The following is an 18,894-nucleotide window of genomic DNA, read 5'->3' as shown; positions in this document are numbered from 1 at the left end:
TAATGATTCTCTGGGCCAATGATTCTCTGCTGCTATTGCTCACATGAGTTAAGCTCAATTAATGAGGAGCTTACCAAAAAATTCAAAAATATCTATTTTTAGGAGTTTTAAAAAAGTTTTAATGTCTTATCTTTTTTCATTTTTAAAATAAGAGACTTACTCTTTTTTTTTTTTTTTTTTTGTTGGTGTGGCCAGCTTAGTGACACCATGATTTAAGGGTGGGATTTTTCAAAAGCATTCAGCACGGACCAAACTCCAGTGCGGAAGTTCATAGCAGTTGAGCATTGTCTTTGATGAGAGAAGAGATGGACCAGTTTTGAAAAAAAATCCCCCCCATACCTGATTTGCCAGGCCCTTATACATACGTTTCAATTCAACATTGAATGATTTGTCCGTTAAAAAAAAAAATATAACGAAAGACCATTTAAAAAGCTCTTTACAGAAAAGACCTTTGCTATGGAGCTACAAACCCTACATTCCACATGCATACTGCAGATGAGGCAGAACCTGAAGGGTGCAAAACAGAGGGGGCTGCAGGAGGCATCTATCCTCCTACAGAATCGTGTTGTATGCTGGCTTCTGTGTCTTATTGTGGACGCGGTGGGGACCTGCGGGTCCAGCTACCAAACTTGCCCAGGGAGAGGGATCAGACACTAAATATCTTCTGATGAAACTGCATGGATATGGAGATACTCCCCTGTTCTTCACATCATTGGAACACCCCCCTGACTTCCTTAGGAATTCATAAGCATGCCGCCCTCTCAGGTGGGCTGTGCTGTGAGGATTTGGTCAGGGATTGAAGTAAATGGGAATTCAAACAGGAAGGCCATCAAAATAGGAGGCTACAGAAAATAAATGGTTAAAATGGGAACAGACAGTCCCTAGCATTGACAACTACAACCATGACCTTTCCAAGCACCTAAGCCAAGAGACAAAGGTTTCATGAAAATTTAGAAATTCAGAGATCATTGCTAGATTAACTATGTACATAGCTCATGAATCATTTGTGGATGCATATTTCCACGGATCTCAGTACTACAGAGTCTCACTAGGGGAACCATTTCCTCACTATTACCGATATTGTTTTAAGTGGCATATAAATAGCTCCTCCGCTACTCTTTGGCTTGTGTAAGCAGTGCTTCAGTGCTTCCCCATGGCTGATACAAAGTTCCCTTTCCTGTATCAGTCCACTGTAATCATTTCATGTGGCCCAGCTGGCATAACTTCTTTATAAAGCCCTTTGCCTGTATCTCCTCCTCCCCTGCCTCTGCCAACAGAACAGAACAGGATGAAGATATTAGAAAAGACAAATATTTATTTCAAACCTCACATGCTTGCGTTTAGATGCACCACAGCCAGTTCTTTCTGGCAGAGCTGACTGGTAAAGGAACCCGGCTATTGAATTTAACCACACATCACACATTTTAAACATGCCTAGAAGAGTGACAGAAACCACTACGAGACTTACCAACAGTGTGAATAGGTTTTCTGTATGGCATCAAGCCAAAACTGTACTGAAATACTCCTCTAGCATGAAACAGGGGCAAAGCAAAACCCATGATCTTCTGCAGTTTCTCCTGCAAAGTTCTGAGCCTTGACCCCCTGGGGTTTGCAACTTGCTTAAACAATTCATTTTCGCCAAAAGAGAATACTGGGACCAAGTGAGCCCTGTAAAGCAAACAGCAATGGGGGTTTTAGAGCAGCTGGAGGGGGGCACAATATTTAACTAACAAAAAAAAAAAAAAAAGCCTTACAGTCCCCCCCCCGCCCCCCACCCTCAAAACACAGCCACCTAAAGCCTCCTGTGCAGTGTTCAAACAGTAGCAAATGCCAGCGAGGTATCCAGTCAAGACAGTGCAATCCTTTCCTTCTGATTTTACGGCGAGTGCTAAAATCTTATTTGTGACACACAATTGTTGGGTCTGGTCCATCACAACTACCCTGAATCTGATGGAGTTCCATAGCGCTTTTTATCTTACCGGATATTCAACGGAGGTTGGGTAGCTAACTCTATATATCACCTGTGAAAATCCTAGTCTTAAACTGTTAAGATTAGAGCCCGAATCCCGTTTGAGTTCTCAAGTGAAATACACTAGAGCAATTCTGCAGCCTCCCTACATCTTATTTTGCTCATCAGTGGAGCTGTGTGGCTTGAAGAGGGTTGTATAACACACACCTGTAGAAACTCCCCAAATTCGACCCCATCCTGTGCATTGGAACTGCAATGGTTCTGCTGTTGTCAGAGCGACCAGGGGAACCTTTATCAAAAGCCTTATCTGAGGTGTCAGTCTGAGAAACTTGTGGCTATTAGAAAAGTACAATACAGCAGCATAAAATTATAACAAGGGGTTATCTTGTGTGTTCCCTCCAGAAGTCTAACAGCTCCCAGCTTTTTGCATTAAAATCCTAAGCAAATCGCAACTTCCTAAGAATTTTCATCTTATGCCATATTTGGAACTACTAAAGTGCTTAGGGGAACCAATCACCTCCACTGAAATCAATGAAAATCTAACTCCCCTTGATCTCTATAGCAGCTGGACAAGGGGAGCTGGATTTGGCGCCTTATCTGTAATTCTGTGTGTCAGTTAAACAGTGAAGCATTTTGTGAGCTGCCTTGGCCAATGAGCATGAGAACACAGAACCACACTGTACCACACAGAACTGCTATTGGTTTAAATGGGATCTTTATGTAGAGTAGGAGGAGAGAAATTGGCCTCTATTTTTTACTTTTCCTTTTGGTTAAATAAGTTTTATTTATAAACTACCATGTAGTCTTATGAAGGGGGGCCTGAAATGAATCTGTGGCTACATCTACACAGGATATGGTGGTATCCCAAAATAGCTGCCCATGTCTAAGAAATGCACCTGTTGTCACAAAACAGTTTTCAAGATAACGGGCATTGTATTCCAGCATCCCCATACACTCATCGCAGGAGGAGTAAAGGGATGCCTTGAAATGGGATTTTATTTTGGTACGCAGTGCCATTTAGACAGCACCACATGCTGAAATAGCCTACTTCAAAATCTACTCAAAACGTTGTGTCCACAACTACCTTCCTACTTCGAAGGGAGGATGGTAAGTAGGGTGCTGGGAGTTTATTAAGGAAGTGCTGCCGTGCATATTCAGCACTGCATTAAGCAAATTCCTCCCCCGCGGCAACTTTGAAGTGTTAAACTTCAAAGTGCCGGCTCGCATCTGGCTGCGGCTCACCTGCTGGTACTTCGACGTGCTTGGGCAACTTGGAAGTCCCTTTTTTTGAGAAGTAAAGGGACTTCCAAGTTGCCCAAGCACTTTGAAGTACGGGCGGGTTAGCCGCGGGGGGGGGGGGGGGGGGTGGAATTTGCTTAATGAAGTGCTGCATATGCACCACAGCACTTCATTAATAAACTCCCAAACACCCTACTTACCATCCTCCCTTCGAAGTAGGGAGGTAGTGTAGACAAGTCCAAAATAATCTATGCAATTTACATAGCACAAATGGTGTAGCTTATTTCAAGGTTAGGGGCCGTGTAGACATAGCTTGCATGTTTGTCTTTTATCTTCCCTACTTTGCAGGTCATCTTTTATGTCCTTTTTTCCTGGATTACAGGCCCATTTCTCCAGAGTCCTTAAGGTCATGCTCAAATCCATTCCTATCACCAAGATGCTTAAGCACAAGATTATGCACTTGGCTGAATCAGGGCCTAAGGATTACCACATCACCTCCCCTAAAATCTTGAGAAACTCAAGTTGAAGAGAGAAAAAAAAGGTACTCCTTGAAATCAGTAGCATTCAGAAGTAGAGGAATGGTAGGTCACAGCTGAACTGCTATGGGTTAGGCAGTAAAAGTTGGTCTGAGTGACTCAACAACACAACCTGAGGAACTGGAAAATATTACTACGTGGAGTTTCACAATTTGTTTATTCCTGTGGTTTAAAGCAAGTCAATGATAAGGATGTGTCAATATCTCCACCTACTGTTGGGTTATTTCTGTAAATGAACAAAGGGATTTCACAATTGCCCCTGTATTATTTCTTGATTCTTATTTAAATCAAGATCTATCAGTTCTGATGCTTATTTTAGACATCTGCAGGGGATGCCAATGCACAAATAACCTTCTCAGATTCACAGTTTAACACTGCATGAAGTGCTGCCACAGCCAACAGTGCTAATAAGAAACCTACCCGTATTTCAAAGCCATTTTAACAAAACCTTTCCTCTTGAGGATACTCAGAGTTAAACCACCAGGATGGGCGTCCAACGACTCTTCTGCTCCTCCAATTACAATCACTGCAACGTTTCCACCTCTGCCATAGTTCAGCACATGAGAAACACTCTTCTTAGAGGCAGACACCAATCCTTAAGGATCAAATGTGGACAACAGAATATCAGTAAATCACTCGTAGAACATAAAGAAAACACTAAAAATAGCTCTGAAGAATGTTTAATAGCTAAGGCCCAGGATGGAGTCAAGAGACAAGGAATTTGATCCTGGTTCTGCAAGATCCATATTTGACTCTGGGCCTCTTTCCACTTTATGATAAATTTTATTTTCCTGTCATGCCAGAAGATTGCGAGATCTTTAAAAGGGAGAGGTTCTCATAACGTAAAAACAATCAGCCATTTCTCATCTCTCAATCTAAAAACACATTTCCTCACCAGCAGTGCCAGGCTACAGAATTATGGGACATCAGTTACCATGCAGACTGTCAATGACCTGAAGGCTAAAGCCATGGAGATGGTTGGGGAGAGGTTTACAGAGAAACATACATGCTTATGAACAAACACACAGAGAGTTTGGGAATAGGTTTAATAGGAGCAGGGGACATGCGAGATGGTGCAACCTGAACTGGGCCCCACAGTGCTAGGACTGAAGTCAGTGGAATGGCAGGAGGAGAATCAGCTCAGTTAAACTACTTCCAACTCCTGCATTAGCTCTTCCCTGGCACTGCCACCTCCCAACCTGTGCTGCCCACGCCATTCCATGGGCTGCACTGAATCTCTACAGCAGCGCTTCTTAACTGCAGGACACAGTTTATCACACGCTGATGGTATATATTTCCTGTTGTTAAAACCAGCTACAATGTGACTTCTTCATTGCTCTGATACCTGGTTAAATTACTTCATTTTGTTTTTGCTGTATATTTTGCTGGTTTTTGTTTTGTTTTTTGTCTGATGACAATTTTTTTTTTTGAAGAAAATTTTTGTAGGTGTTCCTCATTAAAACCATTACTGTTTGGTGTTCTGTGGTCTCAAACAGTTCAAGCAACACTGTTCTACATAACCCCTCCTGGGCAAAGGGGAGCCTCTGCTGACACTACCCACCCCGTTACCACCGATGACTTTTGGCTGCATTGTCCCTTCACATCAGCTCAAGTTGTGACAAATTTGGACTGACTCTGGCCCTTTGAAGAATGAGAATCAAAGAAATTAGGGAGGAAAATATCCCTTTCTGTAACCCTTCTCCAGCAGTCTTCTTCCGCAGTAGATTTACTAGCACTTAGTTTGATTGTACAATCTCAGAACAATGGTTTTTAAAAGGACAACCGAGAGATTGAATCCAGCTTGTGCTTCTGAATGCCTTTTCTTTGGGATTCAAATAAACAAATGGCCCAGGCTTAAGCTAGCTCCACAGGCCACCTTGAAGCATTACATAGACCACCTATGATCAACACATAGCAGTTTGAGAACCATCATCAGAAGCATCGGTCTTCATTTCTTGTTATTGCCCTCCTTTTGGAAAGGAAAATGCCAGAGAAAAGCACAAGCTAGAAAATGCACAAACCAAAATATGGCCAGGAATAACTTTGCAGCACCAAGTTCATTTAACACCAATAGGAGAGCTCAATAAACAGGATTTTTCCATATTCTAGCTGTGTCCTCACAGAGCACATAGCAATCATTACACTGTTTGAAACAGGGGAAATTCTATGGCTTATATTATTATGCAGGGGGTCAGACAAGACACTACAAAGGTCCCTTGTGGCCAGAAGGCCAGTGTGTCTATAAAATCACCCACCCAATTCAACAGCACTAGCTATTTCGGGACATGTCAAAATTACTTCTCTTCTAGAAACTAAAAAGGTTTGTTCTTATGGATCAGAGTGGCAAAGCCATGTGGAAACACTTCTGTACTGCGTTATATTTAGATTGTGGATAACATCCTGTCAGGTCAGATATGCTAGGTTTCCACTATCACCAACTCCTTACCTGTGCCAATGCAACACAAAAATCTCCTGAAAAACTGTGTGGTGTTGTAAGGCAATTCCTTTAGGATGTTGTGGGATTATAACTGTAAGCACGTTCATATGAAGCTATATGGTGTACCATGCGCGTTTCTCTTCTCACACGCTATAATTAGTTCCTTTCATCTGTAGAGCTCAGCAAAAAAAGCGTACGAATATTCTTCAGTTTGCCCAGAGTTAAAATGAGAACAGCAAGGCTGAACTACCAGCCTTAAGTCTCACACAGGCTACATCTACACAAGCCCCAAACCTCGAAATGGCCACGCAAATGAGCTGATGGGAATAAGGGGACTTCGAAGTAGGCGGGGTCCTTTCGAAAAGGAGCCCCGTCGGGATGAGACGCGCGGCTGCAAGCCGCGTCAATTTCGAAGTGCCGCGGCCGCCCGCATGCTAATGAAGCGCTGAATATGCATTTCAGTGCTTCATTAGTAAACTTCAAAATGGCCATTTCGAAGTTTGGGGCTCATGTAGACACGGCCACAGTGAGTTAATGTCAGAGCTGGGAATAGAACCAAGGTCTCCTGGCTCAGTGCCACATCCAGTAGACCATTTTGCCTTCCTGTTGTCCCTTCATGAACTTCAATAACATTACTCCTGATTTACACCATCACAAGGGGCAAAGCATGATCCTGCTTCTTTCCATTCCTCGTGCTTACTATTATTTACTATTCATATTGTAAGAGAAGCCCTTCAGCCCCAGGTAAGTAATCAAGTCCTTCACCAGAAGGATGTTTGTACAGAGCAGGGCTATAAGGTTCTTGGGACTGGGACTATCTCCAAGCTTGTTCCTCAAGCAGCACAGAACACTGTTTAATACACAATACTGTATTTCAACCTCCCTGCCCTATTCTTCCCATTTAACCCTTACTACGGATGGGAGTTAAAGCTCTGGAGGAAGCCTGGGAAAAACAACAGAGAACACTCACCGTCAGAAAGGAAGGATGGTCCAGTGCAGGACCAATATCCAAGGGTGGGGTGGGAAGAAGCAATGGGAACAACCATCCCGGATCTCAGCCATTCTGAAGGACCCAGGGCTCTTGGAGGCTGTGGCTGCTAGTGCAACAGTGGCTGGAGCCCTGAGCCATTAAAACTGCTGCCGGAATGCTGCATGGTATGCTCCAGAGCCCTGGGAGGTGGGCTCCAAATGGTGCTTTAGGATTCCCAGACCTGTGGCAGCTTCCTGCCCTGCAACCATAAGGCAGGCAGGAGCTCTGGCTCCCAGCCCCACTAGAGCGCCTGCACCTGCCGGCTACTCTCTCATCTGGCAACTTCCATGGTCATGGCAGATGACAGATGTTGCCGGACAGGAATGTACTGGATCTGAGCGGTTCAACCTGTGCTATCCGTCAGGGCTGGTGCATACACAATGTGCAACGATTTATCAGTTTTTACTCAAAATATGTTTTGAAAAACCGAAGATGTATTGCTTAACTGAAAAGTCTTCTAGCTTTGCACACTCTCTAGAATAGTCATTCTTCCACCAAACAAGCTCACCACATGACACTCTTACCATGAGCCTAATTTGCTCCCATGGCAAAGCTCAGTATTAAAGGAGCTGCATTCCTGGAATTATAAATCCCACTTTATTATGTATTAAAATAATTCATCAATTTCATTACAAGTCACTTTAAATGGTGAACCACTGTATCAGACTTCATTAATACTACAACAAAGCCTTCTGAGTTGCCTTGGAAACCACTGTCCACTATAAAAAAATTTTCTGCAGGGCAAGTCTGGGTCCTTTTGAAGATAAATGGCAAGATTTTTCATAGACGTTGATAAATACCGGATCAGGCCCCGTATCTTTATGTGACTCATTTTAAACAAATCGTATCTGAAGCAGTGGCGAAGAGATTTTGGCTCCACCTACCAGTACTCATCACGTAATCTCTGAAGAAAGGGCATCCAAACCACAAGGGCAAGATGTGAAGGTATGGAGTAAGACCAGGGAATAGTTCTTTAAAACCTGTACTTTCGGTGCAAAAATTTGCAAAAGCTCCAGCAACAAGGATGCCATGAGGGTGAAATCCAAATAGGTAGTTATGGCTTGGATCCAAACCAGATGTTTTTGTGAGCTAGAAAGAATATACATCGAGGGAGAGTTTAAAACCAATTTTCACCACAGTGGTTAATAAATACAGGAAGAATTTTAAGTGACGGGAAGCTGCACATAATATAGCGCATAAATCACTGACACTTCATTTCCCTGTTTTGAGCACCTTAGCTGATCCTATGTGCAGTGTAAAATACTCAGTTCCATCTCAGATTAATAGCTATGTAGTCTCTACAATAACTGAGCTTTTATCTTTGAGCTAGAAAGGTTCAGCTCAAAAGTGCAAGCCCCCCCCAACTATTCTTCATGTCACTAACCCCAAATTTTCTTCACCTAAACTTGTTCTACAGATGAGAGCTCAATTTCACTCCAGGTATGACCCCACTGATTTCACCAGAGCAATGCCCAAAATTAATTTAGCCCAAACTGTTCATAATAAGCCATCTTGATCTACATTTTCACAATTCAGTGTGTGAAACTTTCTACTCACGTGAATTGGAAAGTAATCCTTAAAGTACCTCCAAACAGTCCAGTTTCTGATCCACTTTGATCGCCTCCCTCCAGTTTGGGGGGTATCCCAATCAATATAAAGCCACAGTGCGTACAGGACAGGTAGAAACCAGTAGTTTCCCAAAAGCAAGATGATAAAGACTCCACAGCAACACTGTGCTGCAAAATAAAAAGCAACAACAACCTGCCATGAAAATTATTTATTGTTCTCTTATTTTAGGAAAAACCTTGAGTACTTGTACCCAGGTCTGTTTTCATTTATACCCATGTGTAAGACCAGAGGAACTCCAATGAAGTGGAAAACCAGAGTAACTACGAACTGAACTTGACCTACTGTCTATTATTTGACTGTCTATCAGTGAGCAGAGATGGTGCCTGATAAAGAATGCAAACACTTGGCTTATTTCTACTCCAGCACAGAAGTGAAGGATGGATTTTGTAAGGTACTGGACCACTTGAGCTCTCAGAGCACTAAACAGGAGCTCAGAAAAATGTTTAAGCATCCATGCCCTTGGCAGGGAGCCAGCAGCAATTACCATCAGAGGAGTCTTGTTCTCTTAAGGGCTGGGGGGTGAAGGAAGCAAGAGTGAGCAATGACTTCCTATATTCTGCTTGGTGAGGAGTTAGAGCAGCACAACTGGGAGCGAGTGAACCAAATACTGGGCTAAGACTCAAGGGATGAGAGTTCTATTTTCAGCTCTACCGCTGACCTACTGGCTGACCTTTCTAAAACTCTGAGACTTCCTGATGAAGAGAGCTGGGTATCATTACTGAAAGTGAACCTAATTTAATAGCCGCCTGGGTTGCCACTTGGCACAGGAAACCAAACCAAATCAGTGTTTCTAAGGAAGTGCAACAGGTGCCCTAATCCAGCTACTTTCACAATAAGGGACACCCAAATTAACGAGAAAGTAACTGTAACATCCTAATATTATTGTTGTTGATAGAAAGCATGGGGATACCATTCCTCAGTTTTCTGAATCATGTAGATATCACATACTGTATTAGCTGAGATATTTTAGTGGTAGACCAACACCTTCAATTGTTACTCAGGAAAAAGTCCCAGTCACGTTTATGGGAATATTGTTACGGGAGGCCTTGCAGGATTTGTCCCGGTATTAAGAAGTTCTGGAGTAACTCTGATTGCAATGTTCAAAGCTAGTTAAAAATGAAATTCTGGGCCACATACTAACCTATAGCAGCAACGAAGGGTCCTGTGGCACCTTATAGACTAACAGAAAAATCTGGTATCTTGAAAGGGAGTATTTCATAGCCGATGGTGAATCACTACAGAGTAAGTGGGATAACAGTAAAGTAGATAACAGTGAAATGTGTAATTCAGGTTACCGAGCTCCTTGTCTGGTTGGGAACCCCACTGGGCAGTGATGTCACTCACACTGAAAGCAAATCAGAGCTTTAACAATTGAATTAGCATAACTAGTAAAGATATAAATGTAAACGTGATAAAAGAAACAGTATTTTTCAATTCACCTCGTACACATACTGAAGTGCAATCTCTTTACCATGAAGTGTAATTTACAAATGTAAACACTTTTTTTGGTTACATAACTGCACTCAAACACAAAAAAACTTAAAACTTCAGACCCCGAATCAAATCAGTCTCACTTCTTGTTCTGCCAATTGCTAAGACAAACAAGTTTGTTTACATTAATAAGAGATCCTGCTGTCTTCTTCCAGAGTCACCAGAAACTGAGAACTGGTGTTCTCATGGCACTCCTGTAGCAAGCATTGCAAGGTATTTACTGATAGATATGCTCAACTTTTGTATATCCCTTCATACTTCGGCCACCATTCCAGAGGACATGCTTCCATGCTGATGATATTCTTTAAGAAATGCATTACATTTTTGACTGAACTTCAAGGAGAATTGTGTTCCTCTCGCTCAGCTGCTCTGTGTTATAACAGTTTCAGATGATGACCTTGAACACGTTGCTTTTAAGAATGCATTCACAGCAGATTTGACAAAACACACAAAGAGGTATCTGTGTGAGATACCTAAAGACATTTATGGCACCTAACCGAGATTTAACAATTTGAAGTGCCACCCAAAATCTAAGAGGAACAAGATGTGAGGCATGTTTCAGAAGTCTTAAAAGAGCAGCACTCTTGTGAAGTATCTACAGAATCTGAACCACCAAAAGAGAAAATCAGCCTTCTGCTGGTGGCATCTGACTCAGATGGTAAAAATAAACATGCATCAGCCCACACTACTTTGGCCTCTTAGCAGGCAGAACCCATCATCAGCATAGACATGTCTTCTGGAATGGTGGTTAAAGCGTAGAGAGACATATGAATTTTTAGCACATCAGGCACGCATACATCTTAGAACACCCGCTATAGAAATGCCATGCAAACACACGTTCTCACTTTCAGGTGACAATGTAAATGAGAAACAAGTAGCATTATCTCCTACGAAATATAATCAAATTTGTTCGTTTGCGTGACTAGTTGAACAAGAAGTAGGACTGAGTGGACTTGAAAGCACTAACATTTTCTGTCATTTTATTTTTGACTGAAGGCTTTTTTTGTACATAATTTTACGTTTGTAAGTTCAACTTTCATAATGAAGAAATTGTACTAAAGGTACTTATATGAGATGAACTGAAAATTAAATGTTTTGTTCTTGACACTATAAATATCTGCAAACAAACAGTGAGAACTGTACACTTTATATTCTGTGTTCTAATCAAAAGAAATATATTTGTAAATGTAGAAAGCATCCAAAATAAATGGTTTCTGGAAGGGGTTTTCTATTATTAACAGTGCAATTAATTCCAAGCCACTTTCCAAACCCATTGCCAACCCACTAACCTAATGCAACAAGTAATTTAGGGGTTTTTAGAAAAAGATGTGAAGAATAACTTTTCCATCTTAGATGGCATTGGAATTTCTAGAGACTGTTATCAGAGTTAAATTTGGCCAATTCTTTTGCAAAAATATCATGAAGTCTCTAACACAAGTGGATGGCACTCCAGCTTCAGGTCTCATCCAAAGGTTGACAAGCAGCAAGATTTCCCATTGTTATTCCTTATGGGATTTTTAGCACAGTAATGACTTGGTGCAGTAGCCGAAAATCAAACAGACTAACTTTTCACCTCCTTGGCAAAGTAGGCTACGTCAACTGTATGAAAGTTAAAACAGAATAGTTATGAATAATATTAAGACTATCCAACACTACGCAAAGGATCACACCCTACAGAGATCAGTAAGCTTACCTTGCACGGTGCTGAGTGCTTTGAGAGGTAGTGAGCACCCCTCCTCCTATCAACACCATTAAATAGCGTGCACACCCAACGGGAGTTGAAAGTATGGTCAACACCTCTCTTGCCGCTCTAGACCCCTGTGTTGTTATAATAATGCTTCTTGTACATCCACTGAGATAGAGTACACAAATGCCATCAAATCACACCTGCTACTTCAATGCATTAATAGTCTACAAAGAATGACTCTGTGAAATCTAACAAGGAAATCTTGAAGCACAATAAGGACATTTTTCTTGACTGGGACTCAAAGCAGTTGTGCTCTATTTCTGGCTTTGCAAGTGAGTTGTAAGGTGGCTTTGGACCTCTTATTTGACTCTCCCTGTGCCCGAGTTTCTCCAGCTCTAAAATGGGGATAATAATGCTTTATAAAGTGCTTTGTGATCTATGGCTTAAAAAGCCCATGACGTACCATTACCATTACTACTACTTTGTATAAGCAGTACTGACTGATTAATTTTACAGTGCACATTTGCAATGCGTTCAAAGGCCACAGCAAAGGCATGTAATATATTGTTTTATTTGTGCTGTCCTGTTTTCCTGCTTCCAGTTCTCTCGGTGATATTTGATTATTTAACAATGAAGTAGTACGGCTGACCCAGGAAATGATTAGCCCAATTTGGGACTTGATAGTATGAGCCCTCCTTGAATTACTCCTAGGTTAAACCATATTAGTTTTCATGTTAACATCACTTTCTAAATGGTTTATGGGTGAATAAAAATTATTTTCAAAGAATAACGCAAGGACACAGGCATATGAAATAAGTGAACTACATTCTAGCCAGACTGTGGGAAAACACTGACCTTTTAAATCACAGGGGCAAAATCTGGTGGGGACTAATCAGAGCATCCCTGTCACTCTAGTAATATAGAGATGGGCAAATATGCAAAACTCAGAGTGGGAACTGTCTCTCTCCAAAGCCAGGGGCTGTTTGAATCCCAGCTTTCAGGGGACAGGAGGGCAGGGAGGGAAAGTTATACACTCATCCCTCGCTATACGAGCACAATTGGTTCCCAAATTTCTGCTTGTAGGCGAAAACTCATAACAACGACACTAAATTCCCATTAAAATACACGTAAAAGTCTCCAACTCATTCCAAGTGCTTGTAACTTGACATAAACCAGTTGAGTTAAGGTACTTTTCTGATGTATTTGAATAGTTTGGCACTAGAAATAAGATGTAGTATATGCATATAGAGTACGGATTCCCAGCCTATGGGTCGGGACCCAAACATGGGTCCCATGAGCTCTTTCAAAGGTTGCCAGCTGGGCAGTTCCGAGCTGCATATGGCTGCTAAAGAAGGCATTTGTAGTTCCTTTACACTGCTGCCTCAGACAGATATCTATCAATAGAGATAGCTGTCATCTCCAGCAGCTCTCTCTATCAATAGGGATGGCAATTACCTTATTTGCTGAAAGCTTAACAATTGAGTTAATTGGTTTTAAGGACGGTTACCTGCTGGGAGCAGGACAGCTGGGGGAGCCACCCAGCCTAGCAGCCCTGGTGAGCAGGCTGCAGGGGGGGAGGAGGAGGAGGAGGAGGAGGAGGGTCTAAGGCTGGGGCCATTTAGGGATCCAGGGTGGGGTCTAAGACTGGGGGACATTTGCGGCTGCAAGGGTGGGGGTGGAGGGGCGTAAGGCTGGGGGTGGTTTTGGACTGCTGAGAGGGTGCATAAGCTAGGGCAGTTTGGGGCTGCAGGGACAGTCAAAGGCTGGGGGGCAGTGTTAAAACCTGGCTGAGGGCGACGTCTGTGGGGTGGGCGGGGGGGACTAACACAGTAAACCTTGAGTTACCCAGGGGTTGTTCCTGCAACACCTACATACTTCAAAATTTTTCTGCAAGGGGCATAGAGCCAGGAACCACAGGGCAGGTCAGTTTCCTGCTTCCCAGAGGGGCAGGAGCTGGGATAAGGGGCAGGCTGGTTCCAGTCGCACCATTGCCTGCGGGACCAGGAAACTGATCAGCTCATGGCTGCTCGTTTTCATGTTTCTGCCAGTGCAGGGAAGCCAGGAACCAGGGTAAGAGCCTTCTCCCTCTCTTTCACCAGGCGCAGGGCTGTCAGACAGCTGCATGTCTGACAGAAAGGAGGCAGAAGGTCCCAGATGCAGGGCTGTGGGTTTCCCCGTCCCCGGCCAGGGACCCTGCATCTGGCTCATATAAGCAGGGGAAGTTCACTCGTTTAGTGAACAGAGGTAGGTATGTGTGTCCCTTGTTTTAGCGAGCACTCATAAGTAAAAGTACTTGTTAAACAAGGGATGAGTATACATATATTTTAAGAAACATACATTAGATATAAAATTGGCTTCTCTGAATTAACTTCCTCAAGACATTTCATTGTTAAACTGGACTCCTATAGACTCACGCCTGGTCTATGGACGGTTGATGTACCAGTATAACTATTTCAGTTATGGCTGTGATTGTTTACCAAAACAGGTACATCCGTACAATGCAGCTTTACCAGGGCAAACTGCCCAATACTAGTGTGTCTTACTCGCCTACCCTTACAAGAGTAAGATATATCACTATAAGGCATCTTCATAATGGTATAGCTACAACCACGCTGAAGGGGGTTGGACCACTGTAACTATACCAGGATAGCAAAAGTTGTGTGGTGTGAACATGTAGCTGTCTTCAGATACAAACGATTTGGGGTATAATATACAAATCTACATTACTGCAGAACTGGCTCCAGAAGTTAACCAAGCACATTTTCCACTGACATAAATGCCAACAGATAGAAGTGCAAAGCTGTAAACATTGTTCTCCCATTTCAACAAGCACATTACTATGTATTTACATACCCACCCTGAACAAAGTGCTCTCCTGAGTTGCCACTTAAAAATTGGCAAGCTATAGAGTAAAGGAAAAAAGTAAAAACAGAGTAAAAAAAAAAAAAGTCAGCACAGGACAATAAAATGTTGTGAGCAGCTGGTTAAAAAAAGGGATTATTCTTTGCCTTAGTGAGTTACGCTGTTTGACAGTTAGGGGAATTATTGTTCCACCAGCCTCAGCCAGTGCATTTGCAAATCTTTCATCACTTTCCGTCTTTTTTTTTTAAATGGAAGCCACAGCTGTAACACTGGACTCTGTTTCCAGCTAAATTCAATTAGTGTAGTGTTCCATTCTACACATGCTGCACACATGGACTTAGCCAAGTACTGAGACACAGAGATGGTTTAGATTGTGCTGGCATATTTAGTATATTGCTGCATGGTCATTAATGTAGCACTGAAGTCACAGCTTTTTTTATGTTATGTGCTTATGTATTATTATTAAGATACATTAACAATCGGAATCAGGATGCTATTGTGTTACATCAGCAGTTTTCAACTTGTAATCTTTGGGCCCTTTGAGGGTTATGGGAGACTTTAATCATCCAGACATTTGTTGGGAGACCAATACATCAGCACATAGAAAATCCAGGAAGTTTTTGGAGAATGTTGGGGATAACTTCTTGGTACAGGTGCTGAAGGAAGTGACCAGGGGCCGTGCGCTACTTGACAGGCTGCTCACAAACAGGGAAGAACTAGTAGAAGAAATAGAAGTGGGAGGAAATCTGGGCTGCAGCGACCATGAGATCATAGATTTCAGAATCCGGACAAAAGGAAGAAAGGTGAGCAGTAACATACAGACCCTTGATCTCAGGAGAGCAGACTTTGAATCCCTGAGAGAACGGATGAGCAGGATCCCTTGGGAAATGAAGATGAAGCGGAAAAGAGTTCAAGAGAACTGGCAGTATTTTTAAGAAGTCTTAGTGAAGGCACAGGAACAAACCATCCCGCTGCATAGTTAGAAATGAAAACATGGTAGGCAACCAGCTTGGCTTAACAGGGAAATCCTTAGTCAGCTTAAATTCAAAAAGGATGCATACAAGAAATGTAAACGTGGACAGTTGACTAAGGAAGACTATAAACATATGGCTGGAGAATGCCAGGCAGTAATCAGGAAAGCAAAAGCACAACTGGAACTGCAGCTGGCAAGGGATGTGAAGAGTAACAAGAAGGGTTTCTACAGGCATGTAAACAATAAACGGGTTATCAGACAAGGTGTGGGGCCGTTACTGGATGAGGGAGGTAACCTAGTGACAGATGATGCAGGAAAGGCTGAAGTACTCAATGCATTTTTTTGCCTCAGTCTTCATGGAGAAAGTCAACTTCCCCATGACAGTCCTAGACAATGAAGTATGGGAAAGTGGAGGGCAGCCATCTGTAGGGAAGGAACAAGTTCTGAGACATCTAGAAAAACTAGATGTTCACAAGTCCATGGATCTGGATTTAATACACCTCAGGGTACTAAGGGAATTGGCAAAGGTCATTGCTGAACCTTTGGCCATTATCCTTGAAGACTTCTGGCGATCAGGAGAGATCCTGGATGACTGGAAAAAGGTAAATGTAGAGGCCATCTTTAAAAAAGGAAAGAAGAAGGACAATCCAGGGAACTATAGACCAGTCACCCTTACCTCAATCCCTGGGAAAATAATGGAGGGGATCCTCAATGAATCCATTTTGGAGCACTGGGAAGAAGGGAAAGTGATCAGAAGTAGCCAACATGGATTCACCCAGTGCAAGTCCTGCCTGATCAGTCTGATTAGCTTCTATGACGAGGTAACAAGCTCTGTGGACATGGGGAAGTCAGTGGATGTGATATACCTTGACTTCAGCAAGGCTTTTGATACAGTCTCCCACAACATTCTTGTCCACAAGTTAAGGAAATATGGATTGGATCCTTGGACTATAAGATGGATAGAAAGCTGGCTTGAGGGTCGGGCCCAAACGGGTAGTAGTCAGTGGCTCAATATCTGGATGGCGACCAGTTTCAAGTGGAGTGCCGCAAGGCTCGGTTCTGGGGCTGGGGCTGTTCAACATCTTTATTAATGACCTGGATGAGGGACTGGACTGCACCCTCAGCAAGTCTGCGGATGACACAAAACAAGGGGAAGAGGTAGATATGTTGGAGGGTAGAGAGAGAATCCAGAGTGACCTGGATAAATTGGGGGACTGGGCCAAAAGGAATCTGATGCAGTTGAACAAGGAGAAGTGTAGAGTCCTGCACCTGGGGTGGAAGAATCCCAAGCACTGTTACAGGCTGGGAACCGACTGGCTCAGCAGCAGTACAATGGAAAGGGACCTAGGGGTTATGGAGGATGAAAGGCTGGATATGAGTAAACAGTGTGCCCTTGTAGCCAAGAAGGCTAACGGCATACTAGGGTGCATTAGGAAGAGCATTTCGAGCAGATCTAGAGAAGTAGTTATTCCCCTCTATTCAGCACTGGTGAGGCCACATCTGGAATAGTGTGTCCAGTTTTGGGCCCCCCAGTATAAAAAGGATGTGGATTTGCTGGAGCAGGTTCAGCGGAGGGCAACAAAAATGATTAAGGGGTTGGAGCACAAGACCTATGAGGATAGGGTGAGGGATTTGGGATTGTTTAGTTTACAGAAGAGAAAACTTAGAGGTGATTTAATAGCAGCCTTCAATTTCCTGAAGGGGAGCTCTAAAGAGGAGGGTGAGAAACTGTTCTCAGTGGAGTCAGATGGCAGAACAAGGAGTAATGGTCTGAAGTTGAAGAGGGAGAGGTGTAGGTTAGATATTAGGAAAACTACTTCACCAGGAGGGTGGTGAAGCACTGAAATGCATTGCCTAGAGAGGTGGTGGATTTTCCATCCCTTGAGATTTTTAAGTTCTGGCTGGACAAGGTCCTGGCTGTGATGACTTAGTGGGGGTTGATCCTGCTTGAAGCAGGGGGCTGTACTAGATGACCTCCTGAGGTCCCTTCCAGCCCTATGATTCTGTGTGATTCTGCCTGCAGAAGCAGATATCTTTATGTCTAAAGGCATCCATGAAAGGTGGCTATGAAAATAAAAAAAAAAAAATCTGGAAAATTACATCTCTGAAGAAGTGGGTCTGTCCCATGAAAACTCATCAGCTAATAAATTACTTTGTGAGTCTTCAAAAGTGCTACAGGACTAGCTACCTCTCTGTGACTATGAAAATGAAGTTCACAGCCCAGAAAAAGCATTGAACTTTTCTGTCAAGATAATGTGAATACCTCCAGGAGTTGGCCTACCAGAAGCTCACACTTCAGTGACCTCTCTCATGCTGTGTCACATGCCAGGTCCAGCATATGCAACTTCTATAGCTGAATTCAGTTCAGTTTTCAGTCTAAGATTCTATGGTTGGGGCTTGAGGACCATAGGATGAATTTCCAGAGGGATGTGTGCCTCCATTCAACATTTTTTTAGGGTCCACAAATGAAAACTACTGTGCTAGCTGCCGTACAAACACAAAGGAGATGCAAGTAGCTGCATCAGTCCCCATGTGAATTACCACTTCGTACTCCACCAGATTTGATAGGAAGTGATTGCTCTGCATGGGATATAGCCTGACTCCTCACACCCAAGAGGATATATGTGTGTGACGCTCAGTAGGAGCGCACCACAGAGACTTCACTCACTCTCCTTTGCACTGTTTTCTTTGCTCCTTAAGATCTCCTTGCTGCATGGAGTGAGGAACCCCAACAAGTTGCATAGTTTTGTTGTACAATGCAGCTTTCTTTGACACTGTGGACCCCTGGTACACACAAGTTGTGAAGATATAAGAATTGTATTTCAATGTTCTGTAATTTGATTCTTCCAATAATGATGATTTCCAAATATTGATCAAAGAGGAAGGCAAAAATCCTCTCTTGAACCCTCAGAGCAGCTCTTAAAAATCATACCTGACAAATGTTACGTACTGTGATTAAATTTTCATTTCATGGGAGAAAGATTTAATTTCCCTTCTTCCTAAACATTAAAGTTACACCTACACTAGCCCCTTCCTTTTGG

General features: G+C 42.8%; 1 protein-coding gene across 4 annotated transcripts in view; it reads right to left on the bottom strand.

The window, feature by feature from the left end:
• The window catches only part of MOGAT1 (monoacylglycerol O-acyltransferase 1), an 89,530-nt gene that overhangs the window by 55,019 nt on the left and 15,617 nt on the right, over positions 1 to 18,894 (bottom strand). For 3 of the 4 annotated variants that reach the window (XM_075004576.1, XM_075004575.1, XM_075004577.1), the window contains exons 2-5: positions 8,769 to 8,947; positions 8,096 to 8,300; positions 4,165 to 4,339; positions 1,469 to 1,668 (exon numbers count right to left, since the gene is read on the bottom strand). In XM_075004576.1, coding sequence (XP_074860677.1) covers positions 1,469 to 1,668; positions 4,165 to 4,339; positions 8,096 to 8,300; positions 8,769 to 8,947 — 759 coding nt within the window. The remainder of the gene's footprint in view (positions 1 to 1,468; positions 1,669 to 4,164; positions 4,340 to 8,095; positions 8,301 to 8,768; positions 8,948 to 18,894) is intronic. The other variant, XM_075004578.1, reaches the window with a different exon arrangement.

This window comes from Carettochelys insculpta, chromosome 10, assembly GCF_033958435.1.
Source record: "Carettochelys insculpta isolate YL-2023 chromosome 10, ASM3395843v1, whole genome shotgun sequence".
Taxonomy (NCBI): Eukaryota; Metazoa; Chordata; order Testudines; family Carettochelyidae; genus Carettochelys; species Carettochelys insculpta.
Note: the sequence above shows the minus strand (reverse complement) of the source record. Positions and strands in the feature narration are given on the sequence as shown.